This window comes from Falco cherrug, chromosome 1 (assembly GCF_023634085.1).
Source record: "Falco cherrug isolate bFalChe1 chromosome 1, bFalChe1.pri, whole genome shotgun sequence".
Taxonomy (NCBI): domain Eukaryota; kingdom Metazoa; phylum Chordata; class Aves; order Falconiformes; family Falconidae; genus Falco; species Falco cherrug.
In genome coordinates, this window is record NC_073697.1 from 14679514 (window position 1) to 14697260 (window position 17747).

General features: G+C 39.1%; 1 protein-coding gene across 5 annotated transcripts in view; it reads right to left on the reverse strand.

The window, feature by feature from the left end:
- ZNF827 (zinc finger protein 827) overlaps positions 1 to 17747 on the reverse strand; it is a 106380-nt gene that overhangs the window by 55715 nt on the left and 32918 nt on the right. For all 5 annotated transcript variants that reach the window (XR_008732482.1, XR_008732485.1, XR_008732486.1 and 2 more), the window contains exon 4: positions 7921 to 8404. Coding sequence is in view for 2 of the 5 variants with exons in the window: in XM_027807727.2 (XP_027663528.2) it covers positions 7921 to 8404 (484 nt within the window). In the remaining 3 variants the exon portion in view is untranslated. The remainder of the gene's footprint in view (positions 1 to 7920; positions 8405 to 17747) is intronic.

Below are 17747 nucleotides of genomic sequence, written 5' to 3' on the forward strand. Positions count from 1 at the left end.
CAAAGAAAAAAACCCAAACAAACAACACAAAAACCCACCCAGCAAACGCAACCAACAGGCAGCAGTCTCTCAAGCAGGGTTGATAATTCTCCATTTGTTCCATTCCATATCCAGAAAAAAACCCAACAAAACATATCAAAGAAGATTCCAGACTGCTGATTTTTATCTTTCTGGCAACTGGAATCATTTGATCCATTTGGTGAAAGTAGATGATGAAAGTTATAACACTTTCCTCAAGCTGCCAAATGCCACAAGAAAAGCTTTGGGCATCTGCCACTAATCTGAAACACTCTGATAGAAGCTGCTAACTGCACCAGTCCACTTACAAGGTTTTCCAAATGCTCATAATGTTTATAATTAAAAAAGGAAAAATGGGCCGATTGCTTCAAACCAAGCTCAATGTTACAAGTCACCATCTGCAAGGAGTTGGTCACCATTCCATCTTCATGAGCAAAGAACGTGAGAAAGAAAAAAGAATCCACCACAAAAATGCTGCCATGAAACAGGCCATAAGAAAAAGCATCTACAGAGTTTGAGTCAAAAGGAACTGTGCTGAAAATGCTGCAGTACACCGCTGCACCATCTTATTATTTTACAAGTGATACCTGACTACAGCTTCAAAGATGAGAAAGAGCAAGCCAGTCAAGGCTGAAGGAAAAAGGGAAAGTAAGGACACATTCCAAAAAGGCACTGCAAATTGAACTGGTGTCCTTGAGATCTTGCAGGAGAACCTCCTTGCGATTCTCCTCAGAGCCACCACGGTAAGAGAACCCTAGTATGACTTTTACCTAAGGAAGAATGGACAGTGTTTTATCCAGGTCCTACTGGAGCAAGAGCACCTGAATGACACAGGGAGCCTTCCATTCCAGGTGGTAAGTTGTGAGCTGGCGTAGTTAAAAGAAACCAAGGACCTTTGCCAGATCAGTTCTACAGTATTTGGAAGACACGTTTCCCCAACACTGAGCTTCATCGTCCTGAAGGCAGCTGCGGTCAGTGAAGGGTATGCATTGAGTCATCCACTGTTTTCGCTCTAGTAATTGAAACGTGCAGGTAGGTGTTGGTGTCCTGCACAGCGACAATGGCTTGAATCTGGTGACATTCAAGAGCTAAGTAAGGGGTACAAACACCGCAGAAGCCACCACTGGTGAGCTAATTGCTTGCAAGAAAAATCTATGCCACTGGAACCTATCGGAGAATCTCCAGATTAAAATCCAATTGGTCTGATAAATTATGTCCAACTTATAAAACACAGAAGCTGTCTACACTGTAAGTGGCCCAAAAGGAGAAATACTGTTGTTCTGGCAGGACAGTCTAGCTGGTGTCTCAGGTTTTTTTTAGCGCCTTCTGCCCTGGAGTATTAATCTGTCCCAGAGCACCTCATGTTACCTAACCCTCCTGGGAGTGCTAACTCAATTACATCTCATTTTCAAAGTCCTCTACCCTGCCCTCAACCAAATAAACCAACCTATAGGGCTACAAGGAAGAGGATGGGAACTATCAACGTAAAAAGCTACCTATGACTCAAGGGTGCTCAGAATTGAAATGTTTCTTTTTTATCAAAGCAGTGGAATGGCAGGATATACAATCATGAAAAGCATGATGATGCCAAGACTTGCCACCAGTGGGCTTCCAAAGATCACTTAAAATATGAGGGCTTCCAAACCATCTTGCTGAAGTACATTAAAAGTGTGTAAGCAGAGGTTAAGAAAAGTCCAGCTAACTATCCTGATCGTCTCTAAAGCCGCTTTGCTTTTAAGGAGCTGTAGTCAAGCAAAATGAGACACAGCACAGTCCTGCCACTGTTCTCTCAAAAATCACAATGTTCCAGTTCAAGTGAAATGGAGGAATTAGGCAAATTACTAGGGCACCTGTAGGACCATACATCCACACACACCCCAAGATGTCTGTTATACAGCCAAAGTCCCACCTGCTAAACAAGGTTGCACTGTCTCCCAAGACCATCTTCTCCTTTCAGGGTAAAAATCAAAACAACAGCATAGGTAAAACTCTGGGGAAGCTGGAGCAAAGAGGGGGAGGAGAGTGAGAGGAGCAAAGGGAAATTTGCTGCTGATAGGAAATAATTGTTTGCAGTATAGAAATTTCTTCTCTCTACAAAGGAACAGAAACAGGACCAGACTGACCTCTGTATTTGTTTAAGAAAACAAAAACCAAAACAAACAATCAGAGATGATTGAACTACCAATGTGTTCAATTCCCATTTTGGACAGATGTGAGAGAAGGCTCATGAGCTAGGACTTCTGCCCAGAGTAATGGTGTAATCAGGGACGCAAAAGAGCCATCAGTCTAGTCTAGTCTTATACTCCAAATGTAAGCGTTCATGCAAGTATTAAAGCTAAATAGTAAGCAGAGAGCTGGTCCAGAATCGTATTCATGTCTTCTTTTAAGTTGTATTGGGTTGAGTACACAAAAAAGCAGTTTGTTATCTTGCATTTTAAATGACTGAATTAAAACAGAGTCTACACTGTTTTATCTTGCTAAATTCTCCATATTCTTTCAAGGTTTAAAACATGATGGATATGATTTTAAGGATGTCAGATAATTGTGGATGTAAGACTAGCAATTGCTGAAAAAAGATTGTAAGGGTGGTGATAAATCAGTGGCAAAGATTAGTACAGGCTTTTATTTGCCCAGGTTTTAATTAGCCATGCTATTGCCCCTTTTCAGTTTTATTTTAAATTAAAGGTCTATAACGAAATTACGAAAACGTGAATCTAGATAGACACTTCAAATGGAGATCTTGATGACATCAGGGTATTTACACCGACAGAAGCACTACGGAATTCACAGTATTTGAAAACTAAGGATATGGCTCAATAATTGCTAGTCCTGTGCATTTACATCTTCTAATTGAAATTTTACATTCTGCATAAGCAATGAATCCTAAATATAGGCAGCATGGTCTTTTCTTTGGAACTTGCTATACAAATACATCAATTATGACAATTTAATTGGACATGCTTTTATTTTATTAAAAATAGCTGTTTGAAGACTTAAAGCCAGTCAGTTTAGTACTGTCAATGGCAAATGCTAAAACATTTCAAATTACTTGTGTTACCTTTAAGGAGTGTAGTAATTTTCAAGAGCCAAACAGAACAAATAATCTAAGTGATTACTTAGCTTATCTACTAATATTTTGTATGTAGCTGTCTGATGATTTACTATGTCATTATTCCATTAATGGAATCAGCTAATAAAACATGAATGCAAAGTCCAAGTACTTTGGACAGTCACCAGAATCCCATGGTGGCATTATTTTCCAAAACAAAGATTTGACTCCTCATGTGATAGTGACAACAGATAGGACTTCAACTGGGAGAAACATAGTTTCTCATTTATTTAACATGGCCAGCCCCAAACCCTCAGTACATTCTCTTTCATTCCTCCTCTCTATTTTAAAGTTTTTCCATGCAAGTAACTTGGGGGACATAAAAAGAACTGCAGAAGCAGGGCACACGTGGTAATATACACTGTCACAAGATGAAGAGATGCTTTCTAGAGTAATGCACTTGGTGAACACAGAGAGGTAGGGGAGAGAGGCCAGCACTGAATTACACTTTACAATTACTGTTCCTGCGCAGAATTCCTTTGAGATCAATAGTGCAAGAATCCCATTCATTTTGATGGGATTAATTTATTTTCGAATGTTATGAAAAGTAACTGCAGCACATAACACAGCCACAGTAATAACTTCACTAGAGTAACACCAGCCATTGTAATTTGGACCACTGTGAAATTCGGGTTTTATTACAAAAGAAAGCAAGCCTTAGAAGTGGGTGGAAGGCCATTAGTATTTAAAAAGATGCATTGTATAATGTCTGCCACTGAAACAGGAAAAGCAAATACTCTGCAAATTAAGATATGAATGCAGTTATAAAGTTTCAAAGCAAAAATAAAGGACTGGGGGAAGAAAACATTCTGGCAAAGCACAGATCCAGCAAAGTACTCTGCAACTTGAAGCATACAAACAGTCCTACTGAAGTAGGAGGGGGAAGATCTGAAGGTAAAAACATGCCAATGCTTAAATATTCTTCTGTTTATATGTTAAAGAGACATCTGCTAACTAACTTTACAAACAATAGCCCTTTCCAAATTTAAATAGCATTTTGGAGAATCCTTTTGAATTTCTTATGAATTTAAAAGCATCTCCTACCTTAAACTAGGGTCTAGAGAATGGAATCTGGAAAAAAAATCAAGATTTGTTCTTATTTTTAGATTTATATTGGGCGATTTGTGTTATGCTTTATTTCATAAAACATGTAACTAAAAATCTTTCTGGCAAGCAATGGCACAGAATTAGGGCTGAATGGATCTCAAAAAGTCACCCATACCAGTATTTCTCATCCTTTTTAAATCTAAGGCCTCCCTAAGCCTTTCTGAAAAAATTCAGAGGCCACTTTGAGCAGCGTCATCACAATTCATGCCTGGCCCAGCCAAAATCAGGTCTAACTTTGAACACCTATAAATTTTTTCCCCACTTTGCTTCTTTACAGCTGGCTGCTTGTTTTTGTTCAGCTGAAATTTCTTTCAACTGCTTCTCATGTCCTATGGTTCACTGACTGAGATAGACAGATCTAGTCCATCCTACTGTCTAATATGTGAACAACCACATCTGACAGGTAGTTATCTAATCCGTTTTTAAAATTGTCCGGTGGCAGAGATGCCACAATCTCTCCAGCCATACTATCATAGAGGTTTAACGACCCCAACTTTTGGAAAGGTTTTCCTAATGCCAACTTAAACCCTACAGCAATATAAACCTGTTATTTTTTGGCCTAATTACAATGAACAACCAGAGTTTATTTCCTTCTCCCCAAGGCAAACCTTTTAATGCATTAAACACTTATTAATGACTCACCTTAGTCTTCTGTATAGCCTTCACAACCTCACCCCTTTTATCCATCCTCACTGGACATGTTTTCTAAACCTCTGGTCATTTCTGCTGCTCTCCTCCTTCAAAGTCTTTCCAACTGTCCACACTCTTCATAAACTATAGTGCCAAAATCTTGGACTTCAGCAAAACTGAGAACAGCAGGATTGTTTCCCCCTTCCTTGAGGCCATTTCTCTCTGTATACAGCTAGTTGTTCCTGGGTTTGTATTTGTGCAACTGTTTGTTGAACATTTGCACATTTTTTACAGATCTCCTTTGACTGCAACTCTTCTCTTTTGACTGTGAACTACTTTCAATGTACTCTTTTCCAACCATCTGATATCCACTTCATCTAGACTAGAAAGGTACTGCACTGCACAATGAGAAATAATGCTGAGAGCCCAGATTATATAACATGCTTATTAAGATTCCATTTTCAAATTCATAATAGTTAATAACCACCAATTTTGTACCACCTTTCACCCTAGGTGCACCAGTTAAACTTTGGACACTATAACTCTTAGGTCTGAAGCACTTCTTTGAGTTCCACACATGGAAAAACAAAAGGCTGAAACTGCACAGAAGTGAAAACCAACAGGCTCTGAGGTCTACTATGAAACTGGAGGCATACAAACTGATACCAACCAAGAAGAAGACGAGCAATAAACATTGGCAAGCAAAAATAAATGTTCATTTAAACCATCAATATTCAATAAGAATAAATGCCAAATTCTAAGTCTATATATCTATCTATTGCTTCTTTCTTAGCCACAAGGCCCATCAGAGAAGAAAATTAGATTATTTTGACATAATTTGGTCTCAACAAATCTGTGTTGGCTGTTACAATTGGCATATACAATTTGAGATGTCAAAAGATTTATATCCTTGAAAAGGTAGGGCCAATAATTGAAGTTCCAATGGGCCTAACGAGAGTGTCATAATAAAGAAATCACTCAAAGGAACTGGGTTCAGCACAGCAAGCAGTCAAAAAACGCAGCTAATACTTAGCCAACTTGCTAAAAGAGAACTACTTCTACTCTAAATTTATGCACGGTGTATGGAGGAAAGCATGAGCTAAATGTATATAACACGATATAAATCTCAGGAGAAAAGAAATTCCTTTCCTTCTAACATTGCCTTTCTTGTGTAGTAAACTTGGTGACTGGCAGCACATTTTCATCCAAATATGCACACATACAAAATTACAGATACATCTCACTCCCCCAGTGACTTTATAACATGTTGCTAGGTAACAGTGCATACAAGTCAGGTTTCAAGACCTTTAGTAAGTCACCATAAAATAACTGCATAGGCCTTTTGCATGAATAATGTACATTTGTATCCTTTTTCTGATGCCAATAGATTAGACATTGACAACATGACCGTCTGCCAAACTATAAACAGTTCCCCATCAACTGCTACATGAAAACAACACATCAAAATGTTATTTGTTTTTTCAGCTTTCAGTCTTTCCCCACCTCCTGCTTTCTGCTCTCATTCTGCTACATGCAGCCATCCTGAGCGCTACCATCTATGGGTCAGTACAGTTGATGTGTAGAGCCACTTAGATCGCAGCAACGCAAATTTAAGATAGACATCAGAATGACAACACGTATGGGACAGCTGTCAGGCAACATAAAAAAAATGGATTTCATATTGAGTCCAAATTTGAAACTCAATTTAAAAAAAGTACAAGCAAATCAAAACAGACTCAACCTTCAATGTTGTTCATTTTTTCATTGAGCATAATAACAACTTGTATCAACAGATTATTTTTAAAAGAGGAGATTTCTGTGGCTTCTTCCAGCCCACACAGCAAACCATTTATGCCAGCCCATTTCATCTCCTGCTTGCCCTCAGTTCTCTTCCGTTTAACTGGTTGGCTCCATGAACCCTCAGACATGACTTCTTGCCTTTACCCATTCTACTTGACTCCCCACAGAACTGCAATCCCAGAGGTATAAAAGCCTGGGCAGACGGGGACCACAAGCCTTTTCAAAATAAATGGCTGTGGTTACACTGAGGCAATGGCATTAGGATAGAGCTAATTCCTTAGTTTAACTGACAATAAAATTTGCTAAAATGCAACTTACATTCCATTTAAAGGAAAAAGGTGACCAATTATTCTCTTTTGAAAAGAGTATGCACTATCTCCAAAGTCTAAAACTTGCCATAGGAACTGCCAAGTCCTTGTGAAACAGAAGTTTCTTAAGTGAAATTTTTCCTGGCTTCTTTATCTTTAAAAATTAAGGTCAATTTTGAAAACATTTAGTATACAACATTCCTTCAGCACGTCCACAATTCTGAAGCGTTCAGTCAACTCAATAGAAAAGCACATAAAATATAATAGATTCACCCTAAACACATCATCTGCTTCAGTCTCACATACAAATACCATTCTTACAGCAACAATCTCACAATGAAAGAAATCACAACACACACATGCTTTGCATTAGATATGGATTTCCATTAAAATAGTAAAACAATTCAAAAGCTGTTCATGAATCTCCAGGACTACCTTTTTTTAAGTGTTAATAATCAAGAAATGCAGTAACATTCATACTTCACATGTATCTACTAGTTGGACCTCAAATACTACTCTGAAAGGAAGGTGACCAATACTTTATTGGTCCTATTTAATAGAAGAGTTAAGGCAGAGAACTTAAGAACTGAATTGTCTAACTTGCTATGCTCTTGTGACCCTCAGTGATTTCAAACCAGAACTACAGGTATTCAGCATACCTGAAAAAAAACACCAAATGGGATTTGCCAAAGTAATTGTCAATGAACATGAAAGCCTGCAGAAAAGGTTCTCACTCCCAATTACAGCAATTAAACAGCAAAATCCCTCTCTTCTCTCACCATTTCCTCTCTTCCCTCCATCGTGCACCTCTCCTTATCAAAACAAACAAGAAATGACAAGTTAAGGAAGTTGCAACGCTTTTCTCCCTGCAATTCCATGACTTAGCAAACCCAAAGCAAAACATTTCTTAGCCCAGAAAGGAGCAGCTGCTGCTTGCTGTTCAATTACCTGACAGCTTCATAAGAAAATCTGATGCCATCTTGACAGAGATGTCTTGGTTGAATAGGGCTGATGCTGTACTGGCCACAAAGTCAGAGGAGTCTTTCAGCTTTGTGTTGTTGGGGGCTCTGTCAACAGTGCTAAGAGCAAAAGGTGCAGCTGAAATGCCATTGTCATCTTTGGGCTCTTCTTTCACTAGTAAAGGTGGAATGCCTCCACTAGGCTGCCCAGCTGCATCAGGTGTTTTAGATACAGATGCTGATCCCGTAAGGTCAGGTCCACCTCCTTCCCTCTGTGGTCCTGGGCAGGAGTCACTATTTAGCTGTGGTGACCCCTTCACATCAGTTTCTGGTATTTCCTCCTTCACTTTGGATTCTGTCCTGAGGAAATGTTGATGGCAACGCATATGGAGTTTCAGGCTGAAGTGGCGGGAGGAGGTAAAAGGGCATAGCTGGCATTGAAAGGTCTCACCCCTGTCTTGGTGCTGATGAACCTGGTTGAGGAAGTGAAAGACAAAAGCACGTATTAAGCAAAACAGTCTACCAGCATTATAGAAATTCCAACTCCACACTTCTCACACCGTTTTAAAAAAAATGTTAACTAATGAGTGAACTCTTCATTCTGACCACTTGGAAAGAGGTCAGACACTAAGGGCAGTCAGATTCTTTCACACATAAGTCAAAGAACATAAACATCAGACTCAACTACAGAAAAAAGAAGTATCAGGAAAATCAGTTTCTACATCATGGAAATAATGAAGCCTGCTTTGGATCAAACAGTCCTTACAACCAGATCCTGATGACCTGCCAGTGCATAAAAAGACTTCCAAGCTATAACTAGTAGCTTGCTTGATTAAAAAAACAAGCACACACACACACCCCATCTATTACATGATCTACTAAGCATCATCATTCTGTGCAACCTCATAAATAACAATTGTTTAGAGCAACCCAGCAAAACACCAAACTGCATTGATTCAAGTATCATTAGAGTAAAAACACAGCACCTGGCAATACCAAGGCACTATTGAAACAGCTTGTTGCAAATTAATTCTACCAGAAAATAAACAGTTCCATTACAATAAAATACAAACATGAGAGATGGTGTTGCCATTTATTCTATTTCATCAGTGAATTAATGATCATAGTTACTGTACTCTCGTATTTTGCCTGCAGGCTCTTTCTCATAGAGATGGTATGGTCCAGTATGACTACAACGCCTAGCATGTTCAGGCCCGATTCTGATTACTTTTAAAAAAAGAACTCTACCTATCCATCCATATCTAATGGTTTACAATTATTTGAACAGAAACATTCATTAATATGAACTCTATACTTATAACTATACAATTTCTTGTTTAACACAATACTTGTGAAAGAGGAGGAATAATTGAGCTTAGCATAATAGTGACAGATATATTGAAAAATATTTTGCTGTAGCTTCACAAATGATTTTTAAATCCTGACAGTAGCACACCCCAGGCTACTCCCTGTAGAAAGACTGGCAAATACATACATTTGCTCCTTACTAATTGATGAACATGTGATCAGGACAAACTGGAACCAGACTGAGCTCCACACATTCACTTTCACTTGTGACTCGAGTTGGTTGGAAACATTTCAGTGAGACAGATTTTTGTTGGAAAAAGGCAATTTGTTGAACACAAAACATTTCACCTGAAACATGGAGAGGTTTGATGAACTCTTGGCAAACGAGGTGTGACTCCCCTACCCTACTGAGTGGCATTCTACCCCCTGCTCCCTGGGCTTGGCTCAGAAGCAGTCAGCTGTGCTAGGGATCCAAGGCTCACTGCTACAGCCTGGGAGTCCAAAAGCCCTGAGAGCTCCAGCTCTAATCAAAGCTCAGCTCTACACCAGGGAGCCTGGAAAAACTAGATTTAGCTAAGGCTTTCAGCACTTTCCAGTTTCCTGCAGAGCTGAGATCTAGATCCTGAGAGTCCTGGTGCAGACACTGCAAAGCTCTAGGATAACAGTGGCATTTCCCAAACACAGCTCTGTCAAAATTCAGGTTGGGGTTTCCCATGATTGTAGATTTGGTCTGATTAGTTTTCTATATAGTAAGAGGAATTCAGTCACAAGCTCATATCAGCATTCCCAGCTCTACATACACAGGACCTGAATTCAGGTCTGCTAAAATGTGAAGATGGGAGATGTCCCTCTTTTAGTTCATTTTGCATTCAGTGAAGACTCATTTCATTAGTGCTGTATAACTTCTCATTCAGTCATTCTTCAAGGGTTCTGGAGATCAGTTACTAAACAAACAGATAGCAAGAAAGAATTTCTCTTGCTCGGCTGCTTTACAGAATGACATTCTCAGTATCATATAAATATGATATTTGCAGACAAAGCAATCCTGGAATCTTATAATTGCACCTGATGACAAAAAACATTAGAAGCTAATGCTAACCTAAGACAGTTTTAAAGCATTGTTGCTTGCAGAAGAATAGCAGCCCAATAAATTCTAAATATTAAGAGGTTACAACAAAAATGCCAACCAGATTGCCTGTCTACGTTACTGGAAACAGGATGGTCTGTGAGCACAGCAGTATGTAAGCACTCTTCTTCATGAAGAGCACTGAGATGTACTAATGGTAGCAAGCACTCTCACCATGGCAACTTTATCTCTTACACCCACCGAGATTCTGTGTGCCAGGGTTTCTCTCCAGGATCCCCTTCAATCAACACTTCCCTGCCTACATATTTAACCATCTCTTCTAGAAGCCCCTTATCACAATCATCAATACGATGCCTTCTGAAGGCTGTCACTGCTGCAGTCAGGTGGCAAAGTCTGTGTGTGAACCCTTCTCTCCCCAGAAGAGATACTGCCACCCCTGTAATATCTTTTGAGAATGGATGAGAAGGGGTGTGTGTGGTGTGATTCACCTGATTTGGATTCTTCTCCTGCCCAAAGACAATAGCAGAATCACCAATAGATTTCTCACAAAATAAAGTACACTTATAACTTGCAACCAAGAAATGATAGAATTCAAACCCAAATATTTACAGTTTTGAAAAGAAGAATTTTAGACCTACAAAAAATCCATATGAAACAACATCAAGCCTAGTACTTAGCCCCCCCAAAATCCTGGGTCCAGTTTCACCACAAGATTATTAATATTTTTTTAATTCACATAAATAAATAATAATATTTATTTTAAAATTTGAACACTATTAGAAATAGAAGCTAAGAATTAAAGTCCCTTTAAAGGGAAAACTATCCCTTGTTTTCTCACTTGACAGCAGCTAAAAGGGCCAAGAATTGCCATTCTATGATGTTTGGAGGGAAAGTCAAGGCAGCAACTATTTGCACAGAATAAGAAACAAGAAACCCTGTAGAGCTACACAGAAAGCCACAGGGTAAATCCAGATCATGCAATGTTGCAGTCCAAAAAGCTGCCTTCTCCCTCCATGAGACAGAGAATGGCTCTTACACTGTGCTAATGCTACCGAAACTGGCAGATGCCCTCTTCAGACTCTGCTAGGATGTTCCTGCAGGAACCACAGGCAGGAAGAGATAAGAGGACAGCTAACCAGTTTTCTCCAAAGTCCTAGTCTGAGCCCAGCTGCTGCCAGATTCAGGTCTCTGAATTATGCTGCAACCAAACACAGCACATAACCTGCTCATACCGAACGGTTCTTTCAAAATCTTACAAAATTACTGTTTGACTTATGTCAGAAACACTAAGGACTTCTGCCTTCTGAGTTATTTCATTTAACTGTGGATGTTCTCCTTGACTGTGCAAAGTGCTTGTAACACCTTTCTCTTAACCATACAGTCTTCCCAGTCTCATAGTATTTTGTGGTTCTACAGTTTCTTTTCAGTGTGTGCTTGATATGACGTACACAATAATTTTCAATAGAACTACATAATACTTACAAACCTTAGGCCTAGTTTGAGGACTTGCATACAAATTATCTATTGGTCAAATTTATTTATTTTTTTACTTGTTTCTTTCAGTTTCTCTTACTGCCTCCTCATTCTTACATTACAAGAAAGAAAAAAAGAGGCCATTCAATTTATGTTCTCTATCACATACATTATTTTGATCACACCTCCTTTCTATATCTGGCAGTCCCATTCTTTACAGCTTCTTTCTTCAAAGGGAGTTCTTGCCATCCCACTAATCATTTTCATTGCCAGCTTTTAAAATCCCTTCTATTTCTGATACACCTTTTTTGATGCAGTGACCAGAAGTGACTATCATAACTGGCAGCATACCATATGTTAATAAAAGCATTGTAATATTTTCAGTATTATCACTGTTTTATTCTACAGACATTCAAGTATCTAATTGTACTTTTTAATCACTGCTGCACATGCCAAGTAAAGGTTTTCATTTAACTGTCTTCAATGATACCCAGATATTTTCCCTGAGTAGTTACAGTTCATTATATCAGACAGCCAGGTGCTTTATTATTATTAGACTCCTGTTTCCAAAGTGCAGTACCTTGCATTTGTCAACAATAACTTCATTTGCCCCCTTGTTTACCTGTCAGCCAGCGTCTTTTTATTCCCTTTCAAGCTTTGCCTTTTCTAATCTCAATTCACGCACATAAGGTTGTATCATCTACAATTTTCTTACGTACAGTCATCATTTTGTGCAGATTGTATTTGCTAAAACATACACAATTCTACCCTTAGTAATGGAACACTCCTCTGTTAGCCTTTTGTCATGCTTAAAATTGCTAATTCCATCCTACCCTTTGTTTTACTGTCTCTTGGTGAATTTCTAATGTGCCATAGTACATCACATTGCTTAATTTATTTGGCAGCTTCTCAGTGAGAAGCTTTGCCAAAGGCTTTTTTAAAGACCAAATAAATTTAAACTGATTCTTAAGTCCATGATTTTCCTGACATGCTCAAAACATCTTAGTCGAAGAACACATGATTTTCTTTTACAGAAACCACACGTCCCTATCATACCACATAATTTGTATCATTGCATTTTTTTTCTGTTATGTTTTGTATTGACATACTAACATTTCTGGTATCATAATCAGTTTCTTAAATCAACATTTCATACTTAAAAGTAACATCTCTGCTTATTTACCAGGAAATTTAAGTCATGGGAAGTACACACTGGCCCATACAGATGTACCACAGTTACAAATACACGTGATCTCACCTAACAGGATACAATGGAGAGTAGGGTGAGGGCAACAGTGATACAGGTACGTCCTGCAATTTTGTAGTACTGTTAAGGTAGGTCTTTTCTTTTCCCCTCCCTTAAAGTTGGGGTAATGCTTTGCACAGACTCTTCCTTCCAGTTATGAGGCACAGGAAAGGAAGGACTGGCATTCACCTTTCTTTTGTGGGGCTTAGCAGGGGTTTTTTGCTATTATTTTTTAAACACTCAGAATAAGAGGAAAGTTGTTCGTTTTGTTTGTGTTTTTTTTCTGAGAAACTTCATCCCTAAGCAAAATCAGAACATAAGAGGGTTAGAGGGCTGAATCCATTCACTGCTAATTTGCCTCTGGCTACTCACTCTTTACTTACTTTCTATGACCTAATTATCACTTTTTTCTTTGCCTACTGTAGGTTTTATTTTTCTCACCAACTTTCAAGTAGATTAACATTTCCATGAGGGGCATCTGTTTAAGCAACTACTACAATCAACCACTACTACAACCTGGCCACTTAGGCATACCTGTGTCAAACCTGTGTAGCCACTAATTTCTGGGTTTTGGTTTGATGTGGCTTTTGTTTTGTTTTGTTGTTGTTTTTTAAATCTCTAAGTAAAATGCCTTCTTCTGCAACTGCATTTGAGCACACTTGAGAAGTCTCCATTTTGCACCTATTTTGTGCCCTTTGCTTTTTTATTCCATGCTCTTTTCTTACAAGTTCCCTCATTTTTAAAATACTGCACTTTCAAAAGTTTAGTGCTACAGTGCTAGTTTTGATATGATCCTCACCCTCAGGATACATACATTATTTATATAGTATTTTCTTTTTGAAACTATTTCCTTGCTTTGCTTGAAAGCAAAGAGGAAAAAAAGCCTCTCTGCAGGGCTGGACTGGACTAGTGTTCCAAAAAAAATATTTTTTTCTTTTTTCTTTAAGATTTAAGGTATCAATGCATAGCCCTTATTATCCTTGTCTCATATGCGAAAAGTGACAAGATTAAAAGGCAGATACTTGAAGTCACTTGTGGTACCTGTCTTTAGATGCAGGGTACAGATTTCACTTGTTGAAAAGCTGTGCAAGTTTGCATTACCTCCCCTCCGCTGAGAAGAGAGAATGGAATCACAGGTGCCTCCCAGGGCTCTTAAGGGTTAGCTTAAACCAAACTAAATAAAAACCCCTCCCATAAAATACAGTCAACCTCCTTCTCCCAATATGGTGAAGATGCTTTAAAATAACCTGTCTTGTACTTCACCAAAACGGATTAGGAATGCTTATTCTGTTGTCTGACCCTAGCTGAGGAAGAAAGAGGGAAAAGCAAATCGTAAGAGGTAGCAAGCACCAGGCTACATTCTTCAAGCCCCTTCTTTATTCCCACTGTCACGTAATTAATAGCCTCTCCCTAATCAGGAGGCTGATTATAACACTCTTCATATTACAGAGGAACATTACCCTGAGATCTCGCTACATGGTTGCTCTTCGTAAGCAATAGAAGCAGGAAGATCCTATGGTTGCCCATCACATGACCTGTCTGCCATTGCATCTAACTTTTCTGCTAAGCTTAATCTTCCCTTTCCTCATTTTCTGTCATACCATCATGCTTCAGCATGTGTTCACAATGCCAAACTTTTCCACTGCTAGAAAAGCTGGCTCACCCATTTCTGCCTTATGTCTATATAGCAGCACAAGGAACATTTATAGATATTATTTTTGGCCATATGCTCCTCTTCCTCATTCCCCCTTCCAAGCGCTCAGGCTAATATCCTGTTGCTTTCTTGGAACATATCTGTATGATCTCACAGCCTAGCCGTCCACCGATTGCTGAGGAATATATGTGCATGATCCAAAGACACCAATTGGCCATATCTGACTGATGCTTGTGGTATTGCTCCGAGGTAAATTCAATCCCTACCTCCCTAGCAGGAAAAATAGGAAAGCCTGAATACATCTTACTGGATTATACCACCCCTTTCTGTTGCTTTCTGCAGAAGTAGTACGTAAGAGACTCTCCCGCTCAAGAAGAAACCAACATATTCCAACTGAATGTATGTTTAGATAAACACAGAGAAGGACTCAGGCACAACCCTTGCTGCCTGCTTGGACAGGACACCTGTCTCAGTTACCCATTCATTTTGTCCAGCTTCATTTTCAGTATTCTCAGCACCCTTGGAAACCAAGCTATGATACCAGAATAAAGTCCTGAAATGGTACCCCCAGAGTCCTGGGAATAAGGGCCAAAACTTGTGGTTATGCATGTACTATAATTTGTCTCCAAACCAGAATAATAAAACTCCATACTGTGTCTATTTTAGGATTTTTATAAGGTGCCTACCACTGTGAAATCTAAACGCAATGTAACAATTATAGATAACACTGCGTGCCTTAAAAGGCAGTCTACTCAGCCTCCCTTGTTCATTGTGTGCCTGTGTGGAAACTTTCCTTCTGCTTCCCTTCTTGCCTTTCACTTCCTTGCCTCCAGTTGTGAGTCGGTCCTGGCAAAGTGCCCTTACTGGAAGAATGCTTCATCAACATGGTGGGTAGCACATGTAGATCTGAATATGGGTCAGGGCTGGAATTAATCCAGCTCTCTAAAGATTTTATCTAGCAGGGGAGGACAAGACACCAAAAATGCTGGCAATGTTGCGTTCTGGGTCAATCAGTTTGACATGTTATAATTACCATAAAATTACACATTATTTGTATTATATAGTTATTATTCATTAACCTAAAGATACACACAATAAGGAAGATCCATATGGACACACACAAACCAGTCATGGAAATTAATTCTCTAAATGACCAGTTTCAATGGAAAATGTGTACAAGAACCTAGAGAAAAAAAAAGAGGAGGTGCTTCAGCTCACAGCTATGCTGCCTAGGAGGAAAAAAGGCAACACTATTAGATTTTGAGGACTGCAGCTGGACAAAACACCCCAACAGGTTTTGTCTGTGATCCTTACCAATAGAACTTAAAACATGAAAACCAAAGAGCACCAGCAGCATAAAAGGAAAAAAGCTTGGCTTGTGATAATATCCTAGAATAAAAATTGGTTTATAATGAATGACAGACACCAGCCTAGTACCCTAATTTTGAGTAGCATTTTTAGCTTTAAAAGACATGTCTTCACCTGTAGCCACAGCTGACTCACAGGGAGTAAGAGAGGGGTGGAGAGCTAGAGCAGCTCTACCTACGTGGGTTGCCCACCAGGAAGCAGATATGGCCAGGTAGCTCCCAAAGGATCCTAGGACAATGAAGAGAACTGAAACATCCAACTGGCATAACCAGAATGCTGCATCCTAAGTAAGTCCCAGCTGTGCAGTATCATTTCTGATGTATATTCATTCCAATTCGAACACTGTTGGCTTGTGTATGTGTCAGTTATTATAATCTCATACTTACTTACACACAGATTTAAAAGCAGCACTTTTCTATAATTAGAAATCTGATGGTTTTTATTTTTAATCTTGTTATCAATTTATACTTTCACGAAAGGGAATTCTGATTATGTCTGATACTGTTGGACACATGACTAACACACCCCCTTATTCACCTGCTTCAATTTTATGTGATAGAAAGTATTCTTACATATGGCTTACTCAATTGAGAAAAATATATGAAACCCATTGAAATTAAGGTAAAACGTTATCTTTCAGATTCTCATGCTTGTGATTCTTTACATCTGTCCATAAGACTATAACAAGGGCAAAAGACCAAATACTGGCCATCTAATTTTGTAAGACAATTGCCTTCATCTTAAATAGGCAGCAGCTTTACCAGCAAACGCTACCAACCAAGTCCATCATGACCTGCATGACTGGGCTGCATTGACTGGGGAGACATCAAATCTTATCTCCATAGGCTAAAGGAGGCTGCAATCTCTTACACTGTGTCAAGCAGCTCTGGGCCTGACTCTGATCTCAGTGATGTCTAAATGAGCATTACTTGATAATAATTAGTATATTACCAAATAATTAACACTACATATTACGTTTGTACAAGGAGTCTGTTTTTGAGATTACATGGGCTCAGTTAAGGAAGGGGTTTATGTTAAGTGAGGAGCAAAAAAGAGCACAATGGCTTCAGATAACCATCAGCCTGATAGCACACAGAGACAGTGAAAAAGTCCCTAATTTTCTCCAATATCCTACCTGTGGCCACCTATGGAAATCACCATGCCAAAAAGGAAGAGATAGGCCCTCAACCTGCAAATAATTCTTCCAAAAAAAAAGCAAAAAAAGCAGACAGCAAGAATTTCTGCAGGGAATAATAGGGATGTCCTTTACAAAGCAGGGGATGACAACAGGTCTTCGCCAAGGAATAGCAAGTTTTTAGGTGATGCATGCTTCTGTGCAGGCTGTCAACAACTGAAAACTAAAAACCATTCTTAGCATGCTGTGTTCCAATTCTTTGTACTCATCTTCTGCTTGGAAATGGCAATCTGTGCCCCGCAGTCAACATGGAACACCAAATCTTAAAAGCGGGAGCCATATACACCAAACCTACTTGTACCTGATAAGGATTAGCATGATACACCAAGGATGCCTGGGAATAGCGCATTGATCCACAGTAGGAGCATTAAGGGATGAGCCTTCAGACTTTAAGGGGATGATTTCAGACCTAGCAAAGACCTGAAATACAGCAAGATCTGCTGTTGTGATCAGTGGAATCATCTGAATCATTTACAGTGAAGCAA